Source organism: Notothenia coriiceps, unplaced genomic scaffold (assembly GCF_000735185.1).
Source record: "Notothenia coriiceps isolate Sejong01 unplaced genomic scaffold, NC01 NC01_scaffold00009643, whole genome shotgun sequence".
In the NCBI taxonomy this organism is placed as follows: domain Eukaryota; kingdom Metazoa; phylum Chordata; class Actinopteri; order Perciformes; family Nototheniidae; genus Notothenia; species Notothenia coriiceps.
This window is the reverse complement of record NW_011342344.1, coordinates 4,406-22,336: the sequence shown is the minus strand read 5'-3', so window position 1 is coordinate 22,336 and position 17,931 is coordinate 4,406. Positions and strand designations below refer to the sequence as shown.

Here is a 17,931-nt window from a genome sequence, read left to right as displayed (position 1 = left end):
AAAATGGCATTCTTACCGAGAAGACCAGCCTCAAACTTGTCAGAGTTTGCTTCTCTGACTTGGTAGAGAGGCATGGATTGTAAGTATATGAATGTGAAATGTGTTTATACTGTATATAGGGGTTGGGACACTTTTTCCCTTAATTTCATTTCCCAACCATTTCTGTTTCGGGCCTGGAATTGTTCTTGTAATTTTTTTACATTTAAATTATTCGTATTCATATTCTGTGAACAATGTATTTTATTTTGTTAATAAAGTCCCTATCTTTCAAATTGAAACTGCTCTGCTTGCTAACTTTTATTTGTTGATACCATACTTACTCTAGGGATGAATACATCGTTATTAAAGCTAATTAACTATAGATTCACTATAAGATCACCATAGTAATTGTCTATAGTGTGTTCCAAAAGACCATAGAAATACTATAGAAAGCACTATAGTGATACTACATACAACTCAATAGTATAGCTATAGTAATTTCCTATAGTGGCCGAAAAACCATAGAAATACTACAGGAAACACTATAGTATAACTGTAACTTCACTATAAGATAACCATATCCAACTCTATAGTATTACTAAAGTAATTTTCTATAGTGTGTCCCAAAACACCATAGAAATACTATAGCAGTTTTTTGTGGTATTTCTATAGTAATTCTTAATAGTAATACTATAGTGTTTTTTCGCTAGGTTTCAATTACAGCCAATCATATGAATGCTCATCATGGTTTGAATTTTGCCTTTATTTAAAAATAAAAGTGTACTGTGTGGTGTCTAGACATTTATGTTAAGTTAATTCATTTAGTTCAATCCTTTGTCTTTTGCCTTGTGACTTCCTGTTTTATTTTGTAGTAACCTTTCCCTCTCGTTTCAGAGCCCTTCCTGCCCTTGTGTTTTCCCTCCAGTGATTGTCAGCCCCTCCCTAAATTGTTGCCACCTGTGTCCCCTTACCTAGTGTGTATATATAGCCTGCGTCTCCCCTTGTCCTGTGCCAGTTCGTCTGGTCTCACCAAGTCTGCCAGTCATTCCTTGACCTTGCTAAGTATATTTTTGATAGAGTCTTTGTGTTACCTTTTTTGATAATCCAAGTAGATGTTTTGTTTAGCGTTTTTGATCTTATAGTTTCTCAGTTTTGATCCTACTATTGAGCGTTTTGTGTTTTTGCCTTTTATGAAATACTTTGTTAGTCCTGACCTGTTTCTGGTGTCGTGCGTTTGGGTCCTGAGCCTTGTGACATTCATAACACACTGTCATTTTACAGAACTTAATTCAGTTTGAAAATCAATCATCAAAATGCTTCCAGAAAAACAAATGACCTGGATGAAAATAAACAGGATTTCTTCAGCCTGACAGTAGCATGTCAGCCTGAACTAGTAAAGCCATCTGAAATAGAAGGCCTACAGGCTGACCTTTGCTCTCTGGGCGAGCTTCTTCCTCTGCATGGACATCTCTATCACATCCTCCCATTACACTGTCAGCTCCACAAAACACAAAGGTGGGAGAATACTCCACTCTTAGTACTAATACTACAATGTAGCAATACTAAGCAAAGTAAGTCCTGCATTCATGTTTTACTGAATGACAAATACAAAAGTACAAGAATCATAATACACTTACCAAATACTTAGCGAAGTACAGATCATGCATAGTTCATCATTGTAAAGGTTTTTACAATTTTAAACATTTAAGTAATATGAAGATGCAGAAAAGTAGAAACTGCAAAGAATAGGAGAGGGAAAAGAGTGAAGTGAACGAGGAGGAACTGCTCCCCCCACACTGATCAGCTCTCACACATCTCCAGGGCCATTCCATCCTAACAGTGTTTGCACATCTGAAATCAGCAAGAACAATTTAGTGCCATCTACATGATACATCTTTTATAAATAAATAATGAATGAACCACTCCAGTGTTTACACCTCTGAGGCAGCGGGACAAGAGGACAGCTTCAGTGTGGGCTGACCTCAAAACCTCTTCTTCTTTCTCCCATTGCCATATTCTTCCTTAACATAGTTATATATATATAGATATATATAGATGAATATATTGGAAGCTACTGAGGTTATCTGATAAAGCAAATCTATTTCAACAAGAAAGAAATAATTAAGTCACAAAAAAATACTAATGTAAACTCAATCATGGAATTATCAAAATGTAAGGCGTTAAAAAAATAGATGGCAAAGAACATTTATTTAACTTAATTATTGCCACAAAAAATCTAAAAGTGGTACAACACAAGATGAAATGGAAAACACTCAGCTCTAACTGAGTGGGATTATATGGAATAATAAATATGCTCGACATGTTGCGTGTGTGTTTCTGGTTGTTGCATGTATTGTACCTGGTTATCTGAAGTGTTGAAGTCATCCTACTGACTGTTTATTTTGTCTTCCTTCCTTTCCTTATAATTATTTGTTTTGTTCCTTTTGTTATTTTGAGTGAATGTTAATACTGTTCATTTGTTATTGTATTTTACTTTTTGTCCTTTTTTGTGTCCTCTGGCCTGTACTAAATAAATACATTTAAAAAAAACAATGAGCTGAAGCTAATTACACAAACAAGTTACAAAGATATTCATTTTTTTGGTGTTTATTCACAATTGCCACCTGCTGCTCAGTTCACCTTTTATTGTAGCCTGTCGCCGGCCGACAGTTAAGAGAAATGTATAACAAAAACAAAAAGGAAGAGTTATTTAAAAATGCATCAACTGTACAGAGATAACTCTACAGAGAGAACATCAGGACGAGTGCAATGCAGCGTTTTAAAGAGATTCTGAAATCAAATAAAAAATAAGTCATTTGTCAAACAAATAAAAAACATTATATTCCGCAGTTGAGATACACTCGGAGGATGTCATGCAAAACCAGTAAGTGAAAAGAGTATCTGAAGTAACAAAGTATAAGAACTGTTCAACATGTTGAAAATGACTATGTTACTGTGATGCAGACAGACAGTAGAAAGGATGGCAGAATAAAAACAACCGATATGAAACCTCAACTGAATCAAAACTCCTTTACAGGAAGGATATCTTAAAAAGAAAGCTTAAAACCAGACCGGGGAGGAGACCGCGCCTGAAAGTCTCAAGTAAAGCTGTACAAAATAAACACTTAGACAGCCCATGCAGAAACTCATAAATGTGGCCATACAAACCAAATGCTCTCAAATCACTTAATGCCAAGAATACAGAAATACACATGTCTTGCTTCAGATCAGCTCAGCAGAATGTAGTTCAGAATCAGAACACCACATGTTGAAAGGACATTTGAAAATGATGAGATTGAGATGTGAACATCGATTCCACTTTCATGTCTGTGTGTTAAGTACAGACCTCAGAGACAGGAAGTGATTAGCCTAGCTTAGCATAAGACTAGAAAAAGGGAACTGGAAGGGCGAATGACCTGGCCTATCTCACAAAGTACGACAATATTTGATTCCAACCTTTGAGTTGGATCAATAATGGTTTGCTCTTTGGTTCAAGCTACACTTCCTACCAAGTCTTTTAGGTAGTAGTTCTGTACCCCGATCACAGACAAACCAAACTGAAAACATCACCTCTGGCAGAGCACCTCTAATCTGAAAAATATCTCGAACCCAAGCCGTAAACCGACTGATTTGTTTACCCATGCTCCGTTTTAACAGACTACATAGTAGATGGGAATCGAGGTTTATGGATGTTGTTATCACATTTTGTTTGACTTTAAAGCTAATCTTTAGGCTAATATAGACCATATCCATCCCTGCTTTAGCACTGTATTTAAAACACCGACATTGGGGTCAATCATCTCACATCACCGATAAAAATAAAGTGAATAAAGGTGTTTCCCATAATTCCTACTACAATTATTCCTAAAATCAATAAAATCCGCTTCTCTTACAGTCGTTTTCAAAGGCAGAGGTGAAAATCTTACTATTCCTGGGCTGACTGACCGAAATCCCATCCCAACCACCTCGGGGGTGTCCATCAGAGACGACAGATTTGTTACTTGAAAACAAAACGACAGAATGAGCAATCAACGGGACACCCCAAAAGCTTTATGAAAAGCTAACGCTGCTAATGCTAATGCAGTCAACTCCCCAAGCTCTTAAAGCCATTTAAAAAGAGAAAAGGACCCGAAGCTGGAGCAGCAGTGGAGGTGTGATCCAGTGTTACTGAAGATAAAAAGGCACAACAAAAAGGTCCTGAGGTTCAGCAGCGGAACCAACAAGCTCGTCTCAAATGAAAACTCAACAGATTTCTCTTAAGAAAATTACTTAAAAGTGTACATCTAACCAAAAGGTAGAAATGTCCTTCCCAGTGCGACCTTGAAGAGGACGCACATGTTTTGGAAGAACCTCTGTGATATATCAACTGGGCAGGGGTCTGTGCTGAGTCTGTTGAGAAAGAGCTCTGAAAGGCCTTGGGTTCACACATCTGCTACCACGATGCTCAGTGCCTCTTGTGCTACCATGTCAGTGCTACTGAAGAAGAACAAGTGATGAATATGGACTTTAGGAGGATATGGAGACAGTTGCGAGGAGATACGGTAGCTTGGATCAACTTAATTTCTTGGGTTACGATCTTCTCTTTTTATCTCATCTACTTAAAAGGATCAGAGCCTATTTTAATAAGACTGTCTTCCTCCCGTGCAGCACGCACGCTGAAGAGCCTCTGTTATCATCCCGTCTGTCCAGAGGCTGCCTCCAGGTCGGACCATTGGTAACAGCCCTAGACGTGGTACAAACTGCTTCGAGTACTTCAGTTGAAGCACAATGAGGCTCAAAGTTTCAGAACGTTTTTAAAAAAAAGTGCTTGTGGGATCATCGAACAGCGTAGGGAGATTTAGTTCCCCAACTCGCACCAACCCTTCACTGCCAGGAAGGACAGATGGAATTATTACAGTAAATCTTTCAGCGTTCATATGGCTGGTGAGTTTTGCATTAAAACAGACTGTAATATTTACCTTTAAATCTAGACACTAGGCTGTAAATAGATTAGATATTTAGATCCTCTCCTGGGCCAAATAAGAAACAGAAACACATTTCTGTCTGAACACTAAGTGCTGTATTTATCTTATCTTTAAAACGCACCTGGAAAAAACAACATTCTCTGCTTGCATCAGAAATGAATAGCAGCACGAAACAAGAGAACACATATCGCTGCCTGTACATGGGACGGTCGCTGCAGGGACCCTGAAGCATAAAAAACATGTATGAACGGAACAGAGGAAGTAAGACGTGTGTGTGTCCTGCCTGTCACAGACACACACACACCCTGTTCTCACACATTCACATTTCAGCAGCTACAGAGCCTTCCCAATATCCCTTTTTGATACTGTGGCTGAAATATTTCCCTCCCTGAAAGCGAGTGAACATGGAAGATTCAAGTCCAGAGAAAAGCTGGAAATCAAAAGGAGGAGGAAGATGAGTGCTTCCCCTGATGAGCAGAGATGTTTGGCACTTTATTGTACGGAGTCCAGGCGTGTTGCACGGGCTCTGGCTGGGTGGATGGAAGCGGGGTGGTCACATTGAGAGGGTTCAGACGATGGCGTTGGTGCCCCGGAGGCCCACCCCCCGGGCAAACTGCTCCAGCAGGCCGGTGATGGCTGTGGAGGGGCTGGGGGCCGAGGACTTGAGGCCCACGGTGGAGCTGTAGGCTGCCAGGAAGACCTCCCGCACCGCCTCCAGACGGGCCTGACGCTCCGAGGGGATGGGACACCTGGGAGAAATAAAGGGGAGAGAGGTGAGACAGGCAGGAAAGGGTTAGGGAGAGAAACTCTGCAGCAGTAGCTCAGGCTGTAGTGACTTGGATTGGGATCCTTAAGGTCATAGGTTCAAGGCCGTGAACAGACCAAGGCACTGCCGTGAGAAAACAATGTCCGAACTTGGGACGAATAAAGTATATATCTAGACTGCCCACTGCTACCAATACTTGTATGGGTAACCTGCAGAGACTACATTTCACTGTGTGCACATGTGTGACAGTTTCCATTCGAAATCCCCAAAAAGTTCTAAAAGTACTATATTCAATAATAACAAACAAGAGGAAGTCCACAAAGAATTCCGAAGAGAAGAAGAATTCCTGGGGAGGGATCCTCCTCTGTCAATCTCCCCATCACCCCCTCTTAATTGTGGGGTTAGGATTCTCTACTTGTTAGTGCGTGTGTAGGGACCGTGTTGTCGGCTGTTCTCACTGTAAAGCCCCCAGAGACACGTGTAATCTAAGATATTTGGCTATATGAATATTGATTCAACAGAATGATGCAGGCGCAAGCAGGATGGATTAAACCCATCATTTACTTATCATGAATCATCACACAGCTCACTTTTCATTATTATCATCATTATGATCATCATTGTCATCATTATCATCTTCATCATCATCAGGCCTGCAGGATTTAGAGAAATTCACAAGATTGGGGGTAATGATCTCATCATCATTAAAAGTATACATTTAAAATGATATAGGGTGGACTTGACCAAATAAAGATATTTCATAAAGTCTGTGGAATGGATGTCCAACAAAGATTGTTTATCAGTCTGCCGGCACTCTACTTGTTATAATTTTTCATTTCAGTTGTTTCAGTCAACAGTATTCGATCACTGATTATATTCTTCTTTGCATAGAGCGAACCGCTTCAACAAGTGTATTTCAGTTTATTCACGGCATTCATTTTGTTATTCTACAGTATTGTTGTTTTATAGTTATTTGTTAATGTATACAACCCAATTTGTGTTCTTTGAAATTGAAAAGGATATTGTGTTGTGTTTGTTACTTTCATTGCAGTTGTGTACGTCTTAAGTGTAATTTGGCTTGGCTTCCTATTTTGTATTGACATGCTTTTATTTTTGAAGGAGAGTTAGCGCTGTTGACAGGAAGTTGTTGTTGCTATGGAAACAATGTGACGGAGATTAACGGAGAAAAGTAATATCTACATATAAAGACGGAGAAAGTAAACCATAAAGTTTATGGTTAAGTGTTAGCACCCCCCGAAGAGGCACGAGCTCTTACGTTGATATTGGAGATTTCAATAAATTTGCCAAAAAAAACGAATAACGAAATTGAAACCTGAATAGTACTCCAACGAACGAATATTCGGGTACAGCCCTACTGTACACAGGGTCAGACTGAGGAGGAAACCAATGTGCACCTACATGCAACCTGATGGCTTATTTTCCAGTTATCTAAACAAAAGAAACACACCATAACTTGCTACTAAAAATGACAAGTGCTTCCTTTCAATATAAATGGATGGCTTAACATCCGATAAACCAGGCATGGGCAAACTAAGGCCCGCGGGCCATATACGGCCCGTCGGGCTTTTTAATCCGGCCCGCCGAATATCGGTACTAAAATTGTCCAAATTAGAGTAAAGACCGCATTCATTTAGCCTTTTTCCTGCAATACCCGGCATTTCAGTTGATCCCACTAGATGGCGCACTCTAGACACAATTGACCTTTGCTGGAGTCTATTCCCTGGCCCCACTCAGCAACCCTGCAAGATCAAATACTTCACACTTACGTTGGAGGAGGTCGAGATTAACCTGAGCAATAACAGTTCATGGAGAGTACGGCGAATACAAGCAGTAGCGCTGAGCAAAGTGACTAGAACGCGACCACACACTTATAAAAACACTTAGCCTATATAAAGTCAGGCAACACTAACCAGGCTTAGTGTGATTCTGTTTATTTTACCTTACTTTAATGACCATCCGTTCACTGTTATTGACCATTGTGAAGAGGCAGACGTTTTCCTGTTGTTTTGTATTATTGAAGCTATCGGATGGAATCAATACATGGGCTACATGTGACCATCACAAGTAAAATCATAACGAAAACTACGCCGGTAAAATATGCGGGTAGAAAACGGCTTATGCCACAATATGATAGCAACAAGTAGTCAAGATAGTCTGATTAGCTTCGGTTGCTATGCTAACATCACCTGTAGAATGCCAGAGAAACTTTCATGACAGCGTTGTGATGCCAAACAGCATCAATTCAGACTTACACACATTCACATATGGGGAATTGGGGATATGTATCAGCTGCTTCTGTGACAGTCAGACAGTGAATACTTTAGAGCGGCCGCTGCCGTGAGTTAACGGGAGAATAAACTCCGGTAGACGAGCAGCGCTGCAGCAGGCGGTAATGCCGCTGAACCACATTAATAAACAATGCACCACGGCACTCTGGAGAAAGGTATTAGGTTGGAGAAGTAGTCATTTAATTTAATGTGGCTTCGTATAATTAAAAACTACCCGACGCAGTCCTCTACTGATGTTGTTGTGAGCGGTGTTGCGGAGAAAATCAGCGACGTAAAACGCTGTGTGGGACATAAGAAGGCACGTAAACGGTTACGTCATGACGCAAACGATGACGCAATGACGCAATAATTCACCTTTGAACCTAATTCAGCTCTGAACCTGCATCTGTAACAATGAGTGGACCAAAGAAAAGAAAAGTCAACATTGAGTGCAAAGTGTATAATGAGGAGTGGACAGCTAAATATCTTTTCACCGATCTGCTACTGGCCTGGTCTGTCAAATTTTAAAACTCATAGTGGCCCCCGAGCAAAAAAGTTTGCCCACCCCTGCGTTAAACTGACCTACCTTTTCTAACAGCATTGTAAAAGAAAGCCTAGCTGGACAGGTGTGTGTTACTTACATTCTTCCACTGGGTCCTTCATCCTGAAAACTGAAGGGCAGGGGGGAGTCGTAGGGAGCAGCCACAGCAGACGAGGTGGAGGAGGCTGAGGTCAGAGGGGGGGGGAAGTGAGCGTGGTCATGGATGCTGCCACAACCAGAAACGATCTGCCAACTGCCGTACTCCGTGGAGAGGGAGGAGCCGGACCGAGGGTAGTCTGCGGCCAACCTGAGAGACAGCGAGGTCAAAGAATTAAAGACAGGAGGACACAGACTTGCATTTTGAAGGCAACTTCCGGGCACAGGGAGGTTTGATATTTATGGAGACAGGTGGAGGAGTGATTGCACACAGGAAAGGCAGATATTTTTATACCAGGGAAAGAGAGGAGGTAAAAGCCATTGTTTTCTGTCAGGTTTTTGTCAAAACTGAACATCATTGGATTTGATCCCTGCGCATGATTTGCTTCCTGGTGCCTCAGCAGCAGTTTCATTTGGAGGGGTTTTTTTGCTCAGTTGTTTTTTGTTAGAGGACCAAGTGTTGTTACCTTGACAAAAACACACGCTTTGGTTGAGCACTTGGACACGGGTGAATAACTCCCCAAAACTCCACAAACTAGTCCCAACCACACAGGTTATAATATCTCTGGTTCGGCTACAGCCTGCCTCCACCTGTGTGTGAACGCTTGCTGAACTGCAGCAAGGTAGAACACTGTGCCTCTGGTGATCAACCAACATTGCTGAACACACACACTTTAAAGGGCTGAGTTGTATAGACTCACTGACCTTCTTCCAGGGACAGCCAGTGGGCTGCTGCCAGTGCGTGTGACGGCGTGTTCTGATTGGTTGGAGGAGGAGGAGCTGGAAGACCTGGCCTCACTGAGAGGATGGGAGAGATGCTCGTCAGGAGGGGTGGGTTTATTCCAAACCACCATCTGAGGGGAGGAGGTGGGGCCTTTTCTCCTGGGGAGGGAAACAATACATTAGCATGACAGTGGAGCAGCAGCTAGTGATGACATTTCAAATGATAAAACTCAAATGAAGAAATCATAAAAAAGTGCTTTAAATAGATCAAAGTTAATTTTGGCTGTTCTGAAAGGAAATATCTGTTAAATTGTTCAAACTTGTTTTTCACTCAAATGCGACCACTACATCTAGGGAAACAATAATGAACCTGGCAGATTTAGCTAAGATGTCATTCAACACACTATGTTGGAAAGTGCACATTCCTGGAGTAGCAGAGAGTTTGTTAAAGACTGTGAGTCCTTCAGTATGGACATTGGAACTTGGCCAGTGATTGGCACTGTGATAACTTCCCCCAGTTGGAAGTTGCTGTGCCGTTTTCCCTTTAAAACTCACGGATCTGTTGCTCAAACTGGACTTTGATTGCATTTCATCGCCTCACTGGCAGTTGAATAACCACAGTGCCTTAACACGGGCTTACATTTAAGAGCAGGCTGACGACCTTCCTCTCAGATAAAGCTTATAGTTAGGGCTGGCTCAGGCTTGCCTTGGACCAGTTCCTAGTTAAGCTGCTTTAGGCTTAGACTGTCGGGGACTAACAGATCTCTTCTCCTACTGCTCTTACTCTTTATATGTATGCACTTATGTCCTTTTAATGCACTTTAATAACTCAGCGACAGCTGGACCATCATCCCTTGGCTTTTTGTGTCTCTCATTTGGCTGCACTTTTGATATCCTCCTGGATCCAACGAAACAAAAAATACATTTTGTGAGCCTATACTGACCAGCTGGAGGCCTGGGGCTGGCTGGAGAACAGGTCCATGGGGTCGGGGTTGAGGCTGGAGGCTCCGCCCCCCTCCTCAGTGATGAGGGAGAAGTCACTGCTTAGACTGGTCACACTGCCGCGGTCCCTCGGCTCTGAAGTAAACGCACAGCAGGGCGTCAGTTCATTCATAAATCACCACGTGCACATTTTAATCAGAACAAGAGCTGAAGGGAAAGCAGAACATTCAGGTTCTGTCACAGACGTTAGAAACCCCTTTCGTAAATCCAAAAGACTTTGTAAGCATAGTTATAACTTCAGTCTTAGAGCAGACGTAGTACAGAAGATTACTGTACGGACATTCCCGAATCAGAAGCCCTGGATAAACGGCGAGGTGCGCGGCAAGCTAAAAGCATGCACTATCGCGCACAGAGGTGGAGATTTGGGGGAGTACAAGAAGTCCAGGTATGAACTCCGGAGAGCTATCAGCAGTTCAAAGAGACAGTACAGAGAAAAAGTGGAGTCTGACTTCAAAGGTTGTAACACCCGGAACATGTGGGCGGGACTAAGAACAATGACAGATTACAAAGGAGCAGCGGGTGGTGCTGCGGGACTGTCTGCATGGGCATCTCTCCCAGATGAGCTGAACAGTTTTTTTGCACGATTCGAGAGCAGCCAGGCTGGGGGCGCAGAGAAGGATCAGGAGCCACAGTTTCGCTGCTGCAAGGCTCCACTAGCACCCCCAATGGGTCCATTTGGGTATGGGCACGTCACTATACTCAGGAAGAAAACAATGGAAAAAGAGAAATCTCCAACGAGGTGTTCTGGGCAGCATAGACAGGTATTTTCTGTGTTAGAGTTTTACTCGCTACAGGGTGTACTTTGAGGGTTTGTGACTCTGCAGACCGTTTACATGCAGAGAAACCTTCATAACACACAGGGGGACGGGTAATAACCGGAAAAGCCGGACATGGGACCTTTAAATAAATAAGGACTTTGGAGAGACCGTCAATTCTATACTTTATCTAGAAAAAAAAACATGAACCAAGTTAAGATGACTTGACTACCCACGATGCAACACTTCTAGATATTTCATAGGGTCTATAGTTGATTCTGTATATATAAATCAATGCTTTTTTTAACAGGAACTACTGTAGTGGAGTCTAGTTTGTCTTTCTAAATAAGGTCAGAAATGCTGAATGAAATGCAGAACAGAGAGGAACCAGTTCCACCAGAAGTGGTTTACAACAGAAATCTAAAGCCACTTCTTGTTGTGACATAAAGCTGGATACTGATGCAAATACAAGACTCCTTTGCAGGTTAAAAGTCTTAGGAAATAAAGGTTTGTGAAGCAAGACGTTTTGGAATTAAGCCTGTGGTTTTTAAATAGACGAAGGCTGTGTTATCCCTAGAGACTCATTGCTTTGTCTCCGGCCGACACGCTCTGCTCGCAGCCCTCTGTTATTCCTCATTGCATCAGACAGGAGGAAGGTGGCGGGAGCTCCTAATGCTGCCTCAAATTTCTCAACAAAACATTATGAGATGCTATAATTCGGATTGGAGATAAAACATAATGACGAATTTAATAGTTTTCCTCCCGTTTGTAACTTATAAGGACAAATGTATGGAGCTGGAAAGGAAAGCTCTCCGTTATACTGCTACCTGAGCACCTAGTTGACCAAACAAAGGAAGACACACTACTCCATTTAAAAAAAATTAAAATACAATATCATTTGTTGAATGGCGGCTGAGAGGAATGGCAGAGACACATTGACTTACTTAACTGGCCGAGATCTTCCACAGTGAAATCACTGTCTTTGAAGTGAGAGTTCTTCCTTCTGTCAGAAAAAAGGATCAAATAATTTTAGAGATCAGAAGTAGAGATATAACACTAGAGTGGAATCCAACAGATGATGTGTGTGTACAGAAACTGGATCTTCACTGAGTTTCACAAAAGATAACTATAGCTTCATTGGAATGAACCTCACACACATGAAGAGTAATGAACCCACCTCTGTTTCTTAACAGTTGAGAACTTCTCGGAGACAATGTGCTTCAAAAAATTGAAGCAAAAGAAGAAAATCTGAGGGAGAAAAAACATGTTGGATCAGAAGGGAAACAGAAGTGAATCCCTTAAGATAGAAGTTCCCACAATTAGCAAAAGCGTGATACTTGTACCTATACCAACAAGATTACTAGTTTCAGTCATTGTTCTACGGAGATGACTCTTGGTTAAGATGTTGACATTTCTTCCACTGATAGATTTCTCCCTCAGTGATTATGGGCTATTGATATAAAATGACTATTAAAAAAGAAACCCTGTCTTTTCTCTTACAATAATTGCACATAAATATAATGCTATTGTTTGTTACGTTAATTGTTGTTGAATAACCTCTGGTGTTCCTGTACATTTAGTCTGACTAATACTAGACTCTTTAGACCAACATTAGGGGATAGTACTGAAGAATATGATATATAGATTTTTTTATTTGACATAAACACATCACTATATGGTTGTGTTATGGATCTCCTATATTTGTTTTTTTTTGCAGAATTGCAAACACACATTTTACAACAGGACATCTAACGTGTAAAATAAATCAGCTAGGGCTCTGTGGTGGGCGAACTGTGAACGGTGTCATGTGTTAGACTTCTGTAGTGAAATATCTTGTTACTTATAGACTGACATGTATGCCAGGCCATGAGATAAGTCAGCCAATCATTGGTCTGTTGAGCTCTGCAGAAAATGTTGTTGACTGAATTATTTTAATGAGAAAATTTGCATCTAAAATGTATTTAGAATGTTTTCAGTATTTAAAAAAACAAAAACAAATGCTAATTTAAATCAAACACATAGCTATAAATAGTAAAACCACAGAAACAATAACAGTAGTTCACAGTCATTCCTTCTTTTCTTCTGAAGCGGTTTGTGCAGGTCATATACAATGGAAACTATTGTATCAGCCACAATAATTGTGAAATGTGACTCTTAGTGAAAATACAAAGGAAAAACAGCTCTGCTATGAGAGCATGTTTAGCATCTACTGCCTCCAGCCTTTCTTTCAAGAGGCAACCCTTATTCTGGCTGCCCTCTGAAGAGATGACAAAACTTCATCCTTAAAGCTGTAACTTCCTGTAGAGTTAGCTCATGGCTTAACTGGGTTTCCTTTAACCGCCAATTACAGTGTTTGACAAGAAAAAATGAACTCTATATGAACACTGTTCCGAGACACTTATTCGGAATTTCAAACCAAGGGATCACATTGTTTTTGCCTATCCATTTCATTTGTGCTATCATATGCTAATGTCATAATATCTCTATCATAACTTCCTGTCTTCAAAAACTGACTGATGACAAATGTTTGTTAACATGCAAAGAATACTTTTGAAAGTTGTGGTACTAATATTTCTGTCAGTATTCTTTCTGTAAATATAAGCTTTATAAACATTATTCGGATAAACGTACCTCCTCCCCTTTGGAGAGTCGATCTGGCAGCATATGACTGAAAATAGAGAGAGGAAAATGTTCTGTGTTATATTCCAGCTGCATCTTATCCAGGTGAAAAACACCACCCCATGTTGTGAAGATGCATGCATAACGTTTAAACATGAATGAATCTTTGAAATGAAACCTGTAATAGTAGAGGGTTAGGGTTGGGTAGGGTATAGTAAGGAATAGTTCCAGTAAGTTTGACTCCTCTGTGGTACAGAGTGACGTGCCCTTGTTAAATGCAACACTTTTTCTAATATAATTTTTCAGAGTATTGGTAGAATATTGTGGCGGCAAAGCAGGTCTCAGAAGTTGGTATCTTTAAACGTCAGCATGTAAATCAAAACTCTCTGAAAGAAATTTTAAAAAATGCATTGAGAACTAACCCCTTGTTTCAGCCACTCAAGGCATTGGTCAAGGAGATCACTGGGTGTGCTTAAGGGACTGAAAGAAACAAGATGTATTTGTTCCTCTTGATCATAAGACTACTTGGTACGCGCTTCCTCTTCCTTGTGTTCTGTCTCCTCTCCTCTTTTCTCCTTTTGGCGAGGCACTGCCCTCATTTAAAGGAACTGAGTGGAAGGAAGCCATCTCTCTTTGCTGTCCTGACTACCACAACTCAGTTGGTTTTTATTGAAGTGACTTTTCCCTATATTTTGGACTTGTTTACAAATCTTGTTTTTTTTCTTCGTGACACTGCTAATCAAATGAATTGTTCAGAAAGTGCCCACGCAGAATCTGTTAGACTCTCTTGAGAGTGTTTTTGATAGTGATTACAGATATTCGGTGCCACAGAACGTATTTATGGCCAACAAAAGTATTGGACTACACCTGGCTTTCAAATATGATTAAGTTGTGACTGATGAGGAGAAGAGCGCTCACTTCAACTCTCTTACACACCTTCTGCTGTACCAATGTCTCCAGGGGCCAGCCTCGGATGCATCACTGCATTGTCGAGATGGCTTTCTACAAGACTGCCTCAGATGAGCTCTAATTGGTCATATCACACCATCAATTGTGAAAGGAGAAGCCCAAGAGAGGGTGTGTGTGTGTGTGTGTGTGTGTGTGTGTGTGTGTGTGTGTGTGTGTGTGTGTGTGTGTGTGTGTGTGTGTGTGTGTGTGTGTGTGTGTGTGTGTGTGTGTGTGAAGATAAAAGATGTGGTAACAGCTAAGCCAGAGTCGTCTTAATGTCTCATGTTGTCCCCCCCTCCCTCTCTCACTGCTCCATTAACCTCTTTTCAATGATGCGTTACAGAAAATAAACGGACGTCACAGATAGTTGCAAATGCACCTCTAAAGTATTTATAGCGGCTAATGTGCCGACTTATGGCTCACCGTGAACTCATGAAATGATGATAGTGTTATTGTAAATGATTATTTTACCCGAAGAGGAACCAGTCGTAAGCGATGGTCAGATACAGGATCTCTGCCGGCTGCAGGCTGGCGTGCACCGCGCCGTCCTGTGGAAATAACATGACGAGAGCCAAAGTCTCAAACATCTTAAAATCAAACCCCAGGAGCCAATCATGCACATGCAGCTCCGACAAGCAATATGCAGTTATTATTCTGTGTGAAAAGGACGTATGTGGTCTGCGGTTTCATCAGAAGATCCAAGTACGGACCCGTCTCCAGAAAGGCATTGAATATTTATGACATAAGGGTTCTATTTTTAATAAAGATGAATACAGAGGAGGCTAATTAAAGCGCATGTTTGAAATGGTAAACTAGTTGTATGTGAAGAAGGAGTGAATGAGGAGGGGGGGATTCTGTCACTGACTGTTGGAGCTGCTGGGTGACACCGGGGGGAAGGAAGAGATGAAAAGACAGAAGGAGGACTTACTGCCCACAGGGAGAGCCTGAGCAGGGACACAAACAGAGGGGTCCGGTCCCAGCCTGATATGCAGTGCACCAGGAGGCCGCTCTCATCTGAAACACACAGCGGCATCATCATCATGACGCTTTACAATCGACACTCAAGTGGAGTGGACATGGACATTATAGGAGTGCAATTGTTACGTTTTAGTTCTTATTAGTGTTGCTTCTTTCCTCACTCTTTATGCAGTTCATGGTTGGTTTTCATAACGTTCATTATGTTTGCATGTTACTATCCTCATTTAATAAAGATACTTTAAAAACAGACTTACTGTTACATTTTCATGCGTTATAGTATTATATATGTATAATTTGCACTGATTTATCTGTTCATTTATTCATCATTCCTAGGTTGGGGGAAGAGTGTGGGAGAGAAGGGAACACAAGGTCTTTAGCCGTTACAGACCATTTACATGCACAAAAACCTATAGAACACACCACAGGAGGGAAAACCCCAAAAAGCAGAAGGGCCTCTTTTAAAATACTTTTGATGCCACAGTGAACAATGAACAATTCCACAAGCTGTTTTCCCGCTATGCAGATCTGCGTGGCGTTAGAGGAAGGCGCATTTGATTAATTATTTTCAGAAAATACATGTTATCAATTATTTTTGAGATTTTATATTACAATATTACTAAAGAAAGTTTCATAAAATCCTCCTTCCTAAGTCCAAAGCCTTTTTAAGACTTATTGAAAGACTGATGTTAGACATCAGACCGTCATTAGTGCGAAAGCTGTGCAACAGCATTCCACTACAGTTCTTCTGTTTCTTTAATCATCTTATTATTATTATTATTATTATTATTTCCACCAATATTTTGCAGTTGAATAACTTCAGCCTACTTTCAGCTACAGAAACCATTCAAATATCAAAAATATTCAGCCTTTTCAGCACATGATGGGAAACTTTCAACTTTTTCAAAATATGTTATACTTTTTGAAATATTCAGCTTTTTAAAGTCTTTTAACATGTAACTCAATGGGAGGAACTTTCAAAATCCTCTTATACTTTCAGCTACAGAAACCATTCAAATATTAGAATGTTCAGCTCCTTCAAGACATGTGTGCTATGACTTTTCTTGTTTATGACATTTACATTTTTTGAAATATTTAACTTAGTTTGGAGCTTGGTAAAGAGTCCTTCTTCAGATTTTAACATTAGTGTTCATTGTGCAGCTCGTTAAGTCTAGAGTGCTTTGATTTCAAAACAGAGTGGAGGAGAGCTTGAAAAAAACGTTTTAAACCTGCCATAACTCCCAAACCCTACACTCCTTGGACATAATTTTTCTTGAAAAATGTAGGAAAACCTCTCCTACGTTGAAAAATTAAACAAAATGCCTCTTGAGGGCATGAAGTGACAAAAAAACGTTCAACATGTCTCCATTAAGGCCCATTGTAAATTCAGTGTGATCTTTCCTCACAGCACCAGCTGCACACCTTTAGTAAATCTGCCAAAGATGCCACATTATTGACCCGAAAGTACAAAAAAAACACACTTCAGAAGCTCAGGGTCCTTGACATGCTTCACGCGTTGACATTTTACTGAAAGTAGCTAACGTTTTTAAACTATAGTTAGAAATGTAAGAGGTTTATTTCTCATTCAGAACAATGAAAAGGCTCTCCTTTCACAGCACATCTCCATGGAAATCTTTGATCTCTGGGCTCACGTCAGAGTCATGCATCGGGTAGGGTACCCGATTCGCGGGTGGTATTTTCTCAAAAGTTTTTTTCCGGGTTCGGTTCTGGGTAAAACAAAGATGATGCGGGTCGGGTCGCGGGTGTTGCATAATAAATATATTAAAATAATAATGATTTAGTTTAATGTTTAAATCCTCAGACCTCTCCCCCTCGGGACCGCGCATAATCATAACCTCTGCAGCGCATCAATCTGCTGCTGAGCACGCCACATTTGAAATGGCTGAGGTGAAGCTCTCTAGCGGAGAATAGGCTACAGCATTTTCAATAACACTTCCTCAAGAGCGAAATCCAACGTCTGGGAGGCTTTTGGTATCATCCTAGATGGAGAAAAGAACCAACATCCCACGCTTTTTGAGACAAATATGCAACTGCGTGTGTTAATAATTGCACGTTTTTACTGCTCGTATATATACGGGGTCGGGTTGCGGATCTTGTGCCGACGGGTCGGGGAAGTAACTGGCAATATGTGCGGGGGGCGGGTTAGGTATTGCACGTCGCGGGAGCGGGTCTTGAAAATCAGGGTCTCCTCCCT

At 41.0% G+C, this 17,931-nt stretch overlaps 1 protein-coding gene across 1 annotated transcript in view; it reads right to left on the bottom strand.

Moving 5' to 3' along the window:
• Positions 1-2,570: 2,570 nt before the first annotated feature.
• mtmr14 (myotubularin related protein 14) overlaps positions 2,571-17,931 on the bottom strand; it is an 18,223-nt gene continuing 2,862 nt past the window's right edge. The window contains exons 5-13 of the mRNA XM_010771064.1: positions 15,670-15,755; positions 15,213-15,289; positions 13,806-13,842; positions 12,352-12,422; positions 12,119-12,177; positions 10,362-10,494; positions 9,400-9,576; positions 8,639-8,845; positions 2,571-5,692 (exon numbers count right to left, since the gene is read on the bottom strand). Coding sequence (XP_010769366.1) covers positions 5,512-5,692; positions 8,639-8,845; positions 9,400-9,576; positions 10,362-10,494; positions 12,119-12,177; positions 12,352-12,422; positions 13,806-13,842; positions 15,213-15,289; positions 15,670-15,755 — 1,028 coding nt within the window. The 3' untranslated portion in view covers positions 2,571-5,511. The remainder of the gene's footprint in view (positions 5,693-8,638; positions 8,846-9,399; positions 9,577-10,361; positions 10,495-12,118; positions 12,178-12,351; positions 12,423-13,805; positions 13,843-15,212; positions 15,290-15,669; positions 15,756-17,931) is intronic.